The following is a 14,349-nucleotide window of genomic DNA, read 5'->3' on the forward strand; positions in this document are numbered from 1 at the left end:
CGAAATGCTTTAAAAATATAGAAATCTAAGTTACGAAAGATCTGTCCTAAGCAACAAGAAGAAATCGTCAATTTTAAATATCAAGATAAGCGGCAGTCGTAAGAGTAACGATAACTGTTGTTTATAGAGGCAATGTATTTAAAATCCGTGAATATAATTATAACTGAATTATTTTTTATGAAGTTGGTATAAATAACTAAAAGTATAAATATGTCAATAATAGTTTTAGCGTGGTGCAAAGTTTTAACTAACTTCAGCTCGATCTAATTTCTCTTATGGAAGTATGTACTTAGGAGAAAGAAGGGCCAATATCTCAAATATATAAATTTTATATCACAACGATTTTTTTTCAACCGCTTTTTCAACCATTTTTTCATTTTATTTGTACTCAGAAACATTAGTTGCGAAGGCCATTCCTCTTGTAGAAATTAAATATTCTGAAGAAAGCGTGTTGGCCTTTTTGCTAGCTTAAGTTTGACTACAAGAAAGAATGCGTATCTCTATAAATTTTTTTTGGACATCGGTCTTTTTTCTTCTAGTTACACGTATACATATGCTTTTACATAAAAAAAGATAGATCTATAGTATTAATTACATATTCGCTCATGTAAAATAAAATACAAAATATAGGAGCCGTAGTTTTTTTTTCTAATTATAATGTTTAAGAATGGATTATTAAAATGTGATGATGTTTAGAGGCATAGTTAATGTGTCATTAGATTCCAAAAGATAGGATAAATAGTAGAGAGCAATTATTTATTTTCGAATAAACGCACTATCTATACATTGTAAAAGTAGCAAGTCTTCGCAGCTCCGATCTATCTAGTGAAATACTGTGAATTATGTGTATAGCATTTTTTCATTGTAATGTCCAATTGTAATATTGCGTGTAACAAGACTTCAATCGCATCAGATACGCAGTTATCATTAGATCGTTAAATTCACGGACAATGTACATAAAAATAAGAGAGCAGGAATTCTATTCTACTTGAAGATATATGTATTTATACGTATTTGTACACTTGTGTTTTAACCGTTTGAGTACCAAGGAGGGATTTTGCACTTCTTCTGTTTCGCTCGAAAAGTACCAGCGTTCTAGGCTGCGAAGCCGATAACCGGCACACGCTCGGCTTCTGTCGATGCGCGACTTTACGGCTACCATTACGTTTTAGATAAAAATGAAATAATGAGACAACTGATAAAAGAACGAATTTTAATTGCAATCTAACATTTGGATGCAATCATCGGAGAATAAGACAAGCGCTATCGCGTCGTTTAGCATTTCTGGGTGGGGAATAAGACAAGCGAAAAAGCGCTCCTTGGCACGTTAGGACGGGGAAACAGCAGAGACGCGTGGCACTCAAACGGTTAACATTGAAAGTGTCCGAAATTTTTCTATATATTTTGGTGAAAAAAAAACAAAGATAACTTTGCATTGTATAATTGCTAACTTCTAATGGCTACGTCACACGGTGATATTACAAATGCAAACATTACAACGCTATTAGATGAAATGATGTCTTAGCAAAGATGTTTCTATTCGTTATGAAAATATGACGTTCAATGTAATATTAGACTAGAATATAAAATATTGAAGGAGTATTATTTAACATTGTATACTTACACTTTATAAACTTTTTTTATAATTACAAACTATTATAAATGTGCTTTTATATATATAAACACCCGGTGAACTTTATATTGCGTTATACACTCAATAAAGAATACGTATTTTACTTACTTTCTCGGAGTATACAAAATAAACATTTCATCTTCATCCGTGACCCCTTAGAAAATAGCAGCGAATATCTATAAAACGGCCTATGTATTTACTTCAACACCGTTTATTTTCTATAGAAAGACAATTAAGTACACAAGATTCTTAGGAATTGATGAGAACTTCTTCTACGTGTGAAATAAATGTGTTTATTTGACGAGAAAATATAGGCAGTACGTAGCCAACGCTACCCAGTGACTAGCAAAATCGAGCTGAGCCCACTTATCAATGGTATGGCTGTAGCTGTACCCTGTTTCTTGTAAATCCGACGTATCAAACATGAGACCTAGATAAGCTAAATGAAACATCGTCAAACTGGAGAACGCCATGTTTGTCATAAATACCCACAAACAATTGTAAGAGGTATACTTGTGCGTGCATCTCGCCGAAGCGCACTGTTTGGACGCGACACAGGCGTCGAAAGTATCGGCTAGCATAGTCCTGAGCTGAAACTCGACGTACGTGTAGAATCCTAAACTAAGTAACACAGCTGCCAGCTGAAAATTCAGTCCGTGCAGAAGAGCGCTTATCAGATACGTGACGGTTACTGCTCCGAATTTTCCCAATCGTTTAATGCTGGGACGGAAGATGTCTGTAAAAAAAAAAGAAAAAAAAACTAAAATGAGTATTGGTCCGACATATTACTTTCATATTAATCAAGCGCTTATACGTACACGTCTTCAGCCAGTGGTGCATCGGAATATTCCAATGAATGACGACTTGGACAAGAGAGCGCGGTAACTCAATATGAAATGGTCTGACCGTTGTTGACAATGAAAGAGGAAATCCAGCGAGGATCAACAACGCCGAAGCTACGTAAGAGATGAAGTAATGAGATGATCTGAAAGCTAACGCGTCTCTGTACGCGATCAACCACCTGAAATACAAAAACGATATCTCTTCGTACTGAACAAAAACACAATTAGAGATGTATCAAACATCTTGAAGTAGCAGGTTCTACTAACTTCCAGGAGTTATTTACAAATATCCACTCTGTCCAGCAGTTTGAAATGCTCAGGAAGACAAATGCAAGGAAGCCGTACCCTATACCATAGCTTATCTGCCATTTCTACGATGAAAATTTAAACTTTCAATTGCAACACGCAGAATAATTGGACTGAATACCTGTCCAGATATGTACCTGGATGTCAGAGGTACGCAGTGAAACGTAATCTTCGAATGGTATCCATGGCCCGAATAGGCAAGTTACACCACAGAACATGTAACTCATGTAACTGTAAATATCTGGCAAGTCGTTCGAGTCAGTTGTATCAACGGTGATACTGATTACCTTCATCGCCATAGTCATAATCACGCTGCGTACCTTATGCCATATTACTGGCTCCATTGAGAATTCACTGGAAAAGTGAAGATCAACATCAACATTTATCTAATCTGCTGAAATAGGAACAGAACGTTTAACGATATCATTTATTTCGTAGGCACGTACCAATATACAATCGTCAAAAGAGACAGTAAGAAGATTCCTACATCGCCATGCCATTTTTTCGGAATGTACAAAATACCGTAGGAAAGTAGAACGAATACTATCAGTATGACTAAACATTCCTGCATGTAATACTGAATAATATACAAGCCTACGATTACCGACAATGTATGAAATAATCTGTGCGATACGTATGCTGAAACAGAAAATCACGGTCATTTTAATCATGATACAAATGAAGTGAATCTAAAAGAAGATATATGATAGTCTGTAATGTAAACGATAAAAAAAAAGAGCCTTACGGGTGTGGACGAACAGTCTAAATAATATCGTGCTACCCAATAAAGGTAACATATAACGTCCCGTATCGTACAGAGTGGGACTAAGACAATATTGGTAAAGTTCGTAGAGATTTTCCTTCTCTGTATCCACATAGTCGTAATCGTACTCAACATTGTGCATACAGTCGTAATCAATGCAATCGTCCTCATCGTCATCGTAGAAAATCGTAGCACCTACATCTTCCATCACAACCGGGACGAGGAGGAACCCAACAACCAATTAACATAGCACTTGCAAAATTGCAAAATTGAGGTGCTCTGTGTTTTGCGCTACCTGCGTCTTAAACAAAACAAAACGAAACGTGAAGATTCCGCAGATGAAAGAGAATATGGATAGGATACGATTGACTTTCACATGAGTAATTGTTTTAAATGAAATATGTAAATACCGTTCAACTGAATTATTTGAGCGTAAGAGCACTAAGATGTGTAAAGGAAACTATCTTCGCGTCCTTCGAATATCCGATATGTATTCCATGCAATAAATTATTGTTATATGTTGCGAAAATAGTATCTTCCTTGGTTTCGCCGTTTTCTGTTATAAACCGATTTGAAAAATTCAAAAACTCCGCAATGTTGTTTGTTATCTACATACACAAACGTACTGCACGCTCTGCGCACGCTGCAGCACGCTGTCAGGGCGCCATGACAAATTGTATTCTTTGGCGCTTTTATTCGAATTTTTCAAACTGTACAAAGAGATGTGTTATAAATCGCTATTTTTTAAATAAATGTATTTAAGCATACAAATATAAAAATGGCCACACATCACACGATAGAATTATATATTGTTAGTATATAGTCAATACGCAACTAAATTCATAAATAAATTCATATTTTATTGCAATAGCACGTTCATAATTCTACAAAAGAAAATTATACGAATTATTACTGTTATTATTCGTATTGCTGTTCCTATAATTACACAGTCTCGTTTTTACGCTATATATAAATATAAATAAAAGATCTTACAGTGTAGAAACTAAAAGAAATAGGAAAGACATGTGTTGAAAAATGTAAACTGATAAATTGTAATTGCAAATTGTAGAAAAAATGGTATATTTCAACACACTTCCTTCCATGTTGTTTATCTTATATTGTTTGTAACATTGATCACGTATAGAAATATATGTCATACATTGGCAACTCCACATTTTTACTTAATGCCATTGATATTATCTATCATTGTAAAAATATAAATTAAGTAATATTAATTTTAATGTTTTATATAGAATTCTAGAAATTTGGATGAACGCGCTTTTTGAGAAAAAGATGAACGTTAAACTGATTCTAATCATTAATTATATTATATAAATAACACAACAGTGTTGTAGAAAAAATCAAGTTGCCAAACGTTCAATTTTTCTCGGGAATATTTCTATGAAAGCGACTACAAAACTTATCGATGAGAAATAAAATATCGCTATGTAACAAAAAATCAATTTACATTCTTTATATAATTACAGTAATACACATATGATTATGAAGGTAATAGACCCAAACTTTGCAAACATATCTGGGCAGCTTCTGCTTTTGCCTGCTTCTTGTTAGGGCTTGCAACACTTGGCTTGTATTCGATGCCATTTACTTTTACCTGTAACATATTAAATGTATGTGTACATATTTCTTTAAGATTAACATTACGTATGTTATAATTACTCACTTTAAAAAGGAAATTTTTCCTATGATCTGGACCACATTCAAAACACAGTTCATAAACTGGTGCTCCGAATTTCCTTTTTGAACAATATTCGCCCAATAACGACACTGGGTGTTTGCCTGCAATGCAAAAAACGATGCAAACGATCTAACTTGGAACATGTTTCACTAAATATACGACACATGAGCAAATAACGTATTTCAAATCAAACATTGAAATGTACCTTCCAACGTCTTCACTGTTGGCACCACAGGCTTCGTTGCTCTGTTACCTTTCTGTCCGATATCTTGATCAGAAACTAGCCCTCTCTTATCCAATTTAACTTCTAGCTGTAGCGGCTCCAAAGCTCCTTCTTTATTCTTGCCTAAGCCTTCACCTGGCCGCCACCCCATCTTTTGCAGCAACGCCATACCCATTCCACCTGATACAGGCTGTGCCGATACTAATTGATCCTAAATAGTTTGTTGAATTAGTAAACAACATCTTACATCCTTACGTGCATCAAAATGTATAGCTTTAAAGCTTCATGTATCCTAATTTCTGAAGTCAATAAATATATAACTGATACACAAAACTTGCGCGTTAAGTGCATCATATTTCATTTTACATAAATCTTATATTATTTATTACACATTATTTATACACATTTTATTTTACATAGATTTATAAGGAATACAGATTAGATGCTTCTCTTAAATCTCAGTTTAATAGTGGTTAAAAAGTACTCGCGTCTTAAATCTAAAAGTGCAGTTACTATAATCTGTTATACAATTTGCATAGGAATACTTACTCACACAGTGGACAATATATTCTTCATCAAGCAGCCGAAGTGGTTTCTTCTCTGATGTAGCTATGTGCCTGTAACAAACCCTCAGGTGGATGCAGACTAATGCTAAATATCCCAGCTTTAAGATTAAGAGGCAATGTACCAGCTTCTGATGAAATCCTATGGTAGGAAGCTGACGATAATTAGCAGTAATCTCACAAGAGCATATTATTTCGCTCAATTGTACTAAAAACTCGTCGTTTGCAGTGCAATTTGAAATTATCGTTGATTAAAGATCTCACAAGATCTTAGCTTACAATTCTTGCGTTGCTTGTTACCGGAATTGCTCTTGGGACGGGTTAAACTTGCAAGTCTACGCCGATTTATGAGAAATTAAGGAGCACGAAATATATCTTGAAATAAATGATGAGAAGTGAAGACTGTTTAATGATATACCTGCAAATTTTATCACGATTATACGCCTTCCAAAATTTTACCTCAGAATTATACTTTGGCAAATTTTGCGATTTGATCTGAAATAATAGTGCTCTTGTGTCCGTGCAGGCACAGAATCCACCTCTACATGAGAAATAGTCTGTGCCTACAACACAGTCTCTACTAAATCAACGTTAACTTTGAATTGATGCTAATAGAGACTGTACCTGAAAACTTGTTACAGGCAATATCAGTGTCAATGATGCATTACTAAACAATGACAGAACCAGAATCTCAAATAATCCATCACTCGACACTAGCCCAGAACATTAATACGATCATGTCATAAATTTCTGGCATATTTCAGAGAATATACTGGCTCTGGTTTCATTGTTTAGAAATAGGAAATCATAATATCATGGATATACGGTTGAAAATGCACTTACACATCAAACATATTTTTCTCCAGTGATGATTTCAATTGTGATTCAATTGTAATTATAATTTTGTCATATGCACAATATACGCACAGTATATGATATGTTTGATTTGAAAATGCATCACATAATAGGATTTTAGAATAATTGGTTCAAGGACAAGTTTCATAGTTGGAATAAAATGTACAATAATAAATTTTACCTTACGTGCCCAGGCTTGATAACCTGAAGACAGTTCTGCAGGTGTGAGCACTTTGGCTCCTGTACTACCCGTGAACTGACCTGGCATCTGCTTACTCTCAGCCCAAGTTTTCATCTATAATATCAATGAGTAATATTTGTTTTAATTAATATCTATGCGATAAAACTTCTACATTACTTTAACTCTTCTTCTCTCTCTCTCTCTCTCTCTCTCTCTTCTTACCTCATTTTGTGCTTGATGCATCGCGTTCAATGCATTAACGTCATTTGGATTTTCCCTTAATTTTCTCATGGCTGCTAACCTTTGAGATACTATAGAGCCTATGTCGACAACCTGTGATTATCGAGGTTGCTTTTAAAAATTACGATTTCTCAACATTAATTGTAATTATATATTTGTTTTTATTTTACCTCTGTTGTTGGGAAAACAGTTATCGGTGTTGGTTGCAAGGGAGATGGTGGTGGCATTATTGCTGGTGGACCGTTTGTAGATGCTGGTACGAATATTTTTTTTGGTTCTGGTTTCTTCGGTATAACTGGCACCCATTCGCTTTCTGGAAGCAAATATTGTATCTTACATCTCTCTCTCTCTCTCTCTCTCTCTTTCTCTCTTTCTCTCTCTAAAACTTTGGAGTAGTTGTCACAGGCATAATGGGCTAAGTTAGGCCTTGAGAAATATTGCGTGTACTATTTGCAAATAAAGAGATATGTGTTAGTTTGAGAGTTAGTTTGGAGAATAAGGTCAAACAAGTGTTAACACTTGAGATTGCTCGAAGACACTTGTGAAAATGGACGAAAACTTTCCCCACCTGACAATCAACAAATAGTCGTAAAAGGCACGTGAAATAAGACCTATTCGTGTAAGAAAACACAGCTGTTTAAAGGAGTGAAAAATATGCCCTCACGTATAAAATTCCAAGCTGATCTTGATTTTCGTCTATTTTTACAAGTTTGATAAGTATGTCACAAGTCGCAGCTGCATAATAAAGCACATAACGAATTGACACGCGAGAAAAATTTCTTTGTCGACATGCCACTCTTCACGCGTATAAATGTGGTCTAGCAAGCGCTATAAATTTTTCGAAACGTTTCTCCTTTTTTTTCTTTCTTTGTTCGGGTCCAAAAGATAGATGAAGAGAGAGAAACCCTTCGAAGTATTTGTAGCGCCTGCTGGACCGCACTCTGTCAGTTCATTCTTTTGTCATTCTAAACTGCGTCGCCATTGTCAACACGAAGTTTCTGGCCGACCGTTAAACTTCGAAAACAAGAACGAAATACGAAAACAAAACTATATCTGAGATACCAGTCTTTCTGTGTTGTTGCCCGCTGGAGACAGGGAACTGTAATCGTAGCTGATTTGATGTTTCAGCTGCCTTTTCTTGGAACGTTTTCGTCGGCAATTGTTTTGCGTCCTGTGAGTGGGAAAATCAAACTTATTACATTTTACGGTACAGTTACCGGTAAAACAATACTGTGGAAATTGGCATGAAAAAAGAGAGTGAGCTAAATTTATATTACCAACCTTAATATTCATTATAATAGAACTAGGTCTTTCCTTCAGAAGGAAAGGGTGATGAAATCCTTTCTCAAATTCGCTTTCCTCTTCGGAAGAGATATTGGATAGTTCCCCTAATGCTTCAGACTTCGACAATGTTTTGCAAAAATCTAAGATAATATATAGCCGATTACAATTTACTGGTAGTTAATTATTATTATATATATACTAATATTAATGTAAATAAAGAAGAAATACCTGTAAGTTCATCCACCGTTTTCCCACCAGATTGTATAGCAGCGATAGCTTTATCCTGTTGAGCTAGCGGCAAAGTCCCTTGTTTTATCATATTTATAGCATTCCTCCTTGCAATTTCCAAAAGCTTCTTCTTATCAATTTCTATCCGTTCCCTGCGATAAAAACGTAATGTTACGTAAACTACAAATAATTCTGGATCTCTCGAAAAACTTAGTGCAATACCAACTTCCTTTCTTTGCTTCGACTTCGGCCTCGCGTATATTTGTCTTTGCTTCTGTCTTCACTGCGACTCCTGTATCTGCGTCTCTCTCTGCCTCTGCCCAAATCACGCCTTTCACTGCTTTTGTCTCTGTCGCGCTTCTCTCTACTTTTGTCTCTCCGCTTTTCCCTACCACCGCTCCTGCTGCGCTGCGAACTGTATCGCGTTTGTGATCTCGATCTTTTTTCATCCTGCGAATGACAACTTCTGCTCCTTTTACTACCCTTGTCTTTTGTATCTTTGTGACTAACGTCATCCCTGCAATCACTGACCCCTAGTTTCTTCTTTTCCTTCTCTCTCAAAACTAGTCTGAGATCATTCTTTGCGGAGACTGCACTCCTCGTCGGACTGTGCATTCTACTTTTCTTTCTATCTCTGCTCGGACTGAAGGACGGTGACCTGAATCGAGGTGGAGTGGGACTTAAAGTAGGCGTACTGATATCGCTACTGCTGTCGGACAGTTCACCATCTTCCATTTTGGCAGCTTTCGCCTTTTTCTTATTCTCAATTTCCTTAACAGTTTCATTGTAAACCGTACTGTTCTTGAGATCTTTTATTAGTATTTTTCCTTGAACAGGCTGCTTCACCTTCTCTATATGTGTGAAATGTTATTATTTATTTTCTGATTATTTCTATTGTCAATTATAGAATATTTTATGAAAGAGTTTGAAGGTATGATCAATATAGTGCAGATTATTAACAGATGAATAAATACGAACCAGTGAGTTTAGATATTATTGGCTCGTAAGACTCATCTTCTACTTTCTTCGTCGATATAGGTGGCAACAGAGGACTCTCACAATCGTTAGTAACCGCGTCTATTAGCTTTTTCTCTATATCCAATTCATTCAGTTTTGTCGTATCCACTATGTCATTCTTCTCTGGCGTGTCGGATATTTTTTTTGTACGATCAGTCTCAAGATTATTACTTTCCAATTTCTGCATTTTCGCTTTCGAATGAGCCGAATCTGACGATTTACTCGAGACGGATTCATGTCTCCGTTTAGATTTCTTCTTATGTTTCTTCTTCTTTTTGCTACCTGATCGAGATGAAGAAAAAAACAGTTACAGTGACATACAATGTTCGACAATATATAGATTGTATAGAACTACCTTCGACATCGCTGTTACTATCTGAGGAATTGTGCTTCGACTTTTTCTTGTGCTTCTCCTTGTGTTTGTGCTTTTTCTTACTCTTTTTCTTCTTGATCTGATGCTTGATTGACTTGTCAGCATCATTGTTGGTGTCATTCGGCGCCTGCTGAGCATCACTGTTCTCCGGGGACGCAACACCATCGTCGGCGTCCGCGTCGAATGTGCTGAAGAGTTCCGTTAGTATTTCATTCGACGATTTCTCCGGTAATCCGGGCTCCTGTTTGATTTTTACACCGTCGACGCCGACAGCCGTAATCAGGTGAGCGATGTCGAATAATTCTGCCATCGCGCATTAACGCTTGTACCTACATTCGCTCGCCTCAACAGGCATACGAGAACTTCGCTCTGACGCTGTTTCGCACCTCAATATAAATAGTGGATCAGAATCAATTTTAACCTCGCGCAGACCAGCACGTTGCACTGCGCCGTTGTCCATCGTGTTACCTCCAATGTCCAATAGGAGGCTTGCGCTCGAAAACCGTTTCATTGGTTACGTTCAGCTGAACATTTATCGTTGAAAGTTTCTGTACTAAGATTGGATTATTCTCCCGGATCTAAAAGAATAATCCAATCTCGGATCAGAAAATCCCCAACAACTGTAAATATTCTGCCGAACGTCTGTTTATGTACCCAATAAAATGCTCTCACAAGTTAGAGTCCGCTTCACGCTGCAAACGGTATGGAGCGCTTAAAGGGGGAACGTGATTGGTCTACTTGGCGTATCGAAATATTTGCAGCGTGAAATGGACCCTAACCGTAAAATCCCAAATGCAACGCACTTGTCGCGCTGGTCAACAGCGACAGAGGCTTTACGTATTTGAATCCGACTCCGTGCAACGAAGCAACGGTCTCTTTAAATTTCCACAAGGTGCTCTTCATTTAAATTGTCACTGTCGTTTTGTGTTGAGCGCACCAGGCGTGCTTCTGGAGGATTATTCTGGAGGAAAGATCGACGTTAGTCGATGTACGTTCAGGATACTGCCGGCAAATCAGTTGAGAAGGTATTCGCACTGATCCCATTGAGTGTTTCACCGTAACAATTTAATTACGTTTACGTCTGCGTTCGTGTTGACGTGTTTCACGTACTTCACGCCCGTTAACATCGGCCTAGTTCTTCGTCTTATTTCAAGTTAACGACGAATTGTTTTAAGCGACTCCTCGTACGATCAGAGCCTGTCTCTTGTCCGCAATTATGTCGCACTTAAGATATATGAAAGAACTCAGCAATTTAACCCGTATGGACGATTCCATAAAAGGACCTCTCCCACGGTGGCAAAAGAAATGTTTGGAGAACTCGAATTCGAGGTAATGATTTTGATATTGTCAGTATTATTCACAATTTTTCTTTTTTGATACTGTGGCTTGAAACATCCAGACAACAAATAAATTTATCTGATTTCTATATAAAAATCTTTAATATTGTTTTACGTACGGTTTGTATTTCAGTGTTAATCTCAGCTTGAACTCGTCGAGAAAAGTTCTAGGTAACTCCATGTCAAGTAGCATATCTGCGAAATCTCCTTCGAAGAAACACGATGGCAGGAACAAGAAGACCCCTTCCAAAGGTTCTAGAAAGTCTCCGAGTAAGATTTTATTCCACCAAAAGAATTTGCTTTCGCTCAATCATATCTTTGTATAATTCGTATAAAGTTTATTTTTTATTTGAGATACATTTAATTACATATATTACAATGATTGCATAAATTAATATATCTTATATTTTAGGCTTCCGCGGTACGGAGAAATGCTTGATTTAGTTCTCGGATTAGCGCTGCATCCTTCATAGATTTGTTCCCTGGTAACAATGAAAAGCAAATCCATGAAGGATGCGGCCAAATCCATGATTTGGGTTCCAGGTTAGCCACCTGGAAACCAAATCAAGCGTTTATGTATCTTTTCAAACTTTTGGTAACAGGTCGTACTCCAGCTAAGACACCCAATGGTGGTGACAGGTTTATTCCCTCAAGATCGACAACTAATTTTGACTTGAGTCATTTCAAAGTAAATTGGCATTTAGTGACTATATAAACACCGAAGCATCACTATATGATAGCTTCGTATTTGTGTTTACACCCTTCCTTGATTTCAGATCCTTCAGCAGCAGAACGCAGATCCAGACAAAGCTGAAGACAAAAGTCCGTCGAAACGAGAATTGCAGCGTCTCATAGGAGAAAATCTTCATGGTGGTGACATAGAGAGCATGAGAGTTTTGTCCTATCATATTAAAGCTCCGGCAGCTCCGGATGGGTATCAGAACCCTCTAAAGGTCCTCTACAGTCAAACTAAAACACCGGCTAGTGTTAAAGCTTCTTCAAGATACATACCTCAAGCTCCTGATAGAATATTGGACGCTCCCGAGATCATTGATGATTACTGTAATTACTCTATTGTTATCACGTATATACTGTGCTTAAGGAGATACGCGGAATCTTCGAGTATAACGATTGCGTATAACTTGACAGATTTGAACTTGGTGGACTGGTCAAGCAGCAATATCTTGGCTGTCGCGCTGGGCGCCAATGTATATTTATGGGATGCCGCAACTGGATCCATTCAGCAGTTATTCGAATTGGAGGCGAACGATTACGTGTGCTCTGTCTCATGGATCCAGGAAGGTCCCCACCTGGCGATAGGCACTACAACGGGAAATACAGAACTGTGGGATTGTAGCGAGATGAAGAGGGTCCGTGTGATGAACGGACACTCGGCCAGAGTTGGTTCTCTCTCCTGGAATTCCCACGTATTATCGAGCGGGTGCAGGTAATACAGAATATTATGGAAAATCTTACACATCGTCATTCCTCGACTATCACACGACGAGCTTATAAATCTCGGACACTTTTGGATTAAAGATCAGGCAAGATAGCGCATCACGACGTCAGACAACGAGATCACCTGATCTCGACATTAAATGCACACGCTCAAGAGATTTGTGGCTTAAAATGGTCGCCCGACGGACATTATTTGGCCAGCGGCGGCAACGATAATATGTTATTGATCTGGCCTTCGATGGCCGGACAGAATTATACTCAGGCTCAGCCGATTTATTCGTTAAATCATCATCAAGCCGCCGTGAAAGCGCTCGCTTGGTGCCCCTGGCAGAACAATATACTCGCGAGCGGGGGCGGTACTGCTGACCGGACCATTAGATTCTGGAATTGCAACACAGGCAAGTTTACGATACGTTCGCAACACACGGTTGAATAATAAAGGCTTCTAGGGTAGAAAATGTAAGAAGGAGACCGGTGCGAACGTCCGAACGGCAGGTGTCGATGTATTTGTACGTGCGGTGAGTTAATGGTTGCGCCGTGAAATCTGACTGCTCGTTTTGTTGTAGGTGCTTGCTTGAATAGCGTCGACACAAGATCTCAGGTCTGCTCGTTGCTGTGGTCGACAAACTACAAGGAAATTATCTCCGGCCACGGTTATGCGCAGAATCAGCTGACGATTTGGAAGTATCCGGCAATGACGAAGGTAGCAGAGCTCACGGGGCATACCAGTCGCGTTTTGCACTTGGCGATGTCACCGGACGGAAGCACAGTGCTCAGTGCCGGCGCCGATGAAACACTGAGGCTGTGGAAGTGCTTCCAGGTGGACCAGCAGAAGAAGAAGGATTACAGCGAAATGAAATCGGTCGCGTCCAGACTTAAGCAGTCGATCAGATAAGATCGACCCGTCCCGCTATACGATTATGTTTCAGTATTTATTTACATTATTTGATTGATATACATGTGATCGGCATATGCGCGTGATGAGCAAACAACATTAGGACGTTGCATTAACCCAGGGATGCACATGCTCGGGATTGCGTGCGAGATGCGTGTGCTGCCTGGAAGTTGTACGGATGCTAATTTTAAGTACGTTTCATAGATGGACTCGGTTGTTCAGGCTCCCCGTGAGATTATAGTTTCTCTAAAGTAATAATTATAAATGTAACAACGAGAGAGAATAAACGTTTTTCTTGAATACACAAAAAATCCTGAGAACTGTCATGTTAATTCATAATAAATTTTTATTCATCTAACTGTGCCAGTTTTCAGTAGAATTTTACCGGGAAATTTCTTGGAAACCTAATTCGGCTTCTATCAATATTTACTTTTAGATTCGTATCCCGTTTT

At 38.0% G+C, this 14,349-nt stretch overlaps 3 protein-coding genes across 7 annotated transcripts; 1 reads left to right on the forward strand and 2 right to left on the reverse strand.

Moving 5' to 3' along the window:
- Nucleotides 1-6: 6 nt before the first annotated feature.
- LOC106747608 (protein-serine O-palmitoleoyltransferase porcupine) lies at nt 7-4,251 on the reverse strand. The gene is made up of 7 exons (XM_014625287.1): nt 3,955-4,251; nt 3,527-3,845; nt 3,228-3,420; nt 2,919-3,135; nt 2,743-2,846; nt 2,452-2,654; nt 7-2,369 (listed from the first exon to the last, which is right to left on the reverse strand). Exons 2-7 carry the CDS (start codon nt 3,750-3,752, stop codon nt 1,927-1,929), a joined length of 1,386 nt encoding a protein of 461 aa, XP_014480773.1. The 5' UTR covers nt 3,753-3,845; nt 3,955-4,251; the 3' UTR covers nt 7-1,926.
- Nucleotides 4,252-4,607: 356 nt separating this feature from the next.
- LOC106747604 (protein SON-like) lies at nt 4,608-10,646 on the reverse strand. Of its 3 annotated transcripts, XM_014625279.1 has the most exons (12): nt 10,190-10,644; nt 9,796-10,116; nt 9,044-9,668; nt 8,818-8,969; nt 8,587-8,729; nt 8,368-8,476; nt 7,476-7,618; nt 7,288-7,398; nt 7,066-7,179; nt 5,449-5,677; nt 5,229-5,344; nt 4,608-5,159 (listed from the first exon to the last, which is right to left on the reverse strand). In XM_014625279.1, exons 1-12 carry the CDS (start codon nt 10,515-10,517, stop codon nt 5,046-5,048), a joined length of 2,505 nt encoding a protein of 834 aa, XP_014480765.1. In that variant the 5' UTR covers nt 10,518-10,644; the 3' UTR covers nt 4,608-5,045. The 3 variants fall into 3 exon arrangements, with proteins under 3 accessions (XP_014480765.1, XP_014480766.1, XP_014480767.1); XM_014625280.1 differs by lacking the exons at nt 4,608-5,159; nt 5,229-5,344 and adding an exon at nt 6,016-6,083 and having other exon boundaries at nt 5,586-5,677; nt 10,190-10,646; XM_014625281.1 differs by lacking the exons at nt 4,608-5,159; nt 5,229-5,344 and adding an exon at nt 6,020-6,083 and having other exon boundaries at nt 5,615-5,677; nt 10,190-10,646.
- A 312-nt stretch (nt 10,647-10,958) lies between these two features.
- On the forward strand, nt 10,959-14,209 carry LOC106747606 (cell division cycle protein 20 homolog). 3 transcript variants are annotated; one of them, XM_014625284.1, is made up of 8 exons: nt 10,959-11,232; nt 11,362-11,536; nt 11,678-11,814; nt 12,147-12,232; nt 12,321-12,606; nt 12,694-12,991; nt 13,084-13,400; nt 13,569-14,209. In XM_014625284.1, exons 2-8 carry the CDS (start codon nt 11,424-11,426, stop codon nt 13,895-13,897), a joined length of 1,566 nt encoding a protein of 521 aa, XP_014480770.1. In that variant the 5' UTR covers nt 10,959-11,232; nt 11,362-11,423; the 3' UTR covers nt 13,898-14,209. The 3 variants fall into 3 exon arrangements, with proteins under 3 accessions (XP_014480770.1, XP_014480771.1, XP_014480772.1); XM_014625285.1 differs by having other exon boundaries at nt 11,383-11,536; XM_014625286.1 differs by lacking the exons at nt 10,959-11,232; nt 11,362-11,536; nt 12,147-12,232 and having other exon boundaries at nt 11,684-11,814.
- The last annotated feature ends 140 nt before the right edge of the window (nt 14,210-14,349 follow it).

The sequence above is a fragment of the Dinoponera quadriceps genome, unplaced genomic scaffold (assembly GCF_001313825.1).
Source record: "Dinoponera quadriceps isolate SergipeBrazil2010 unplaced genomic scaffold, ASM131382v1 scaffold1395, whole genome shotgun sequence".
Lineage (NCBI taxonomy): Eukaryota > Metazoa > Arthropoda > Insecta > Hymenoptera > Formicidae > Dinoponera > Dinoponera quadriceps.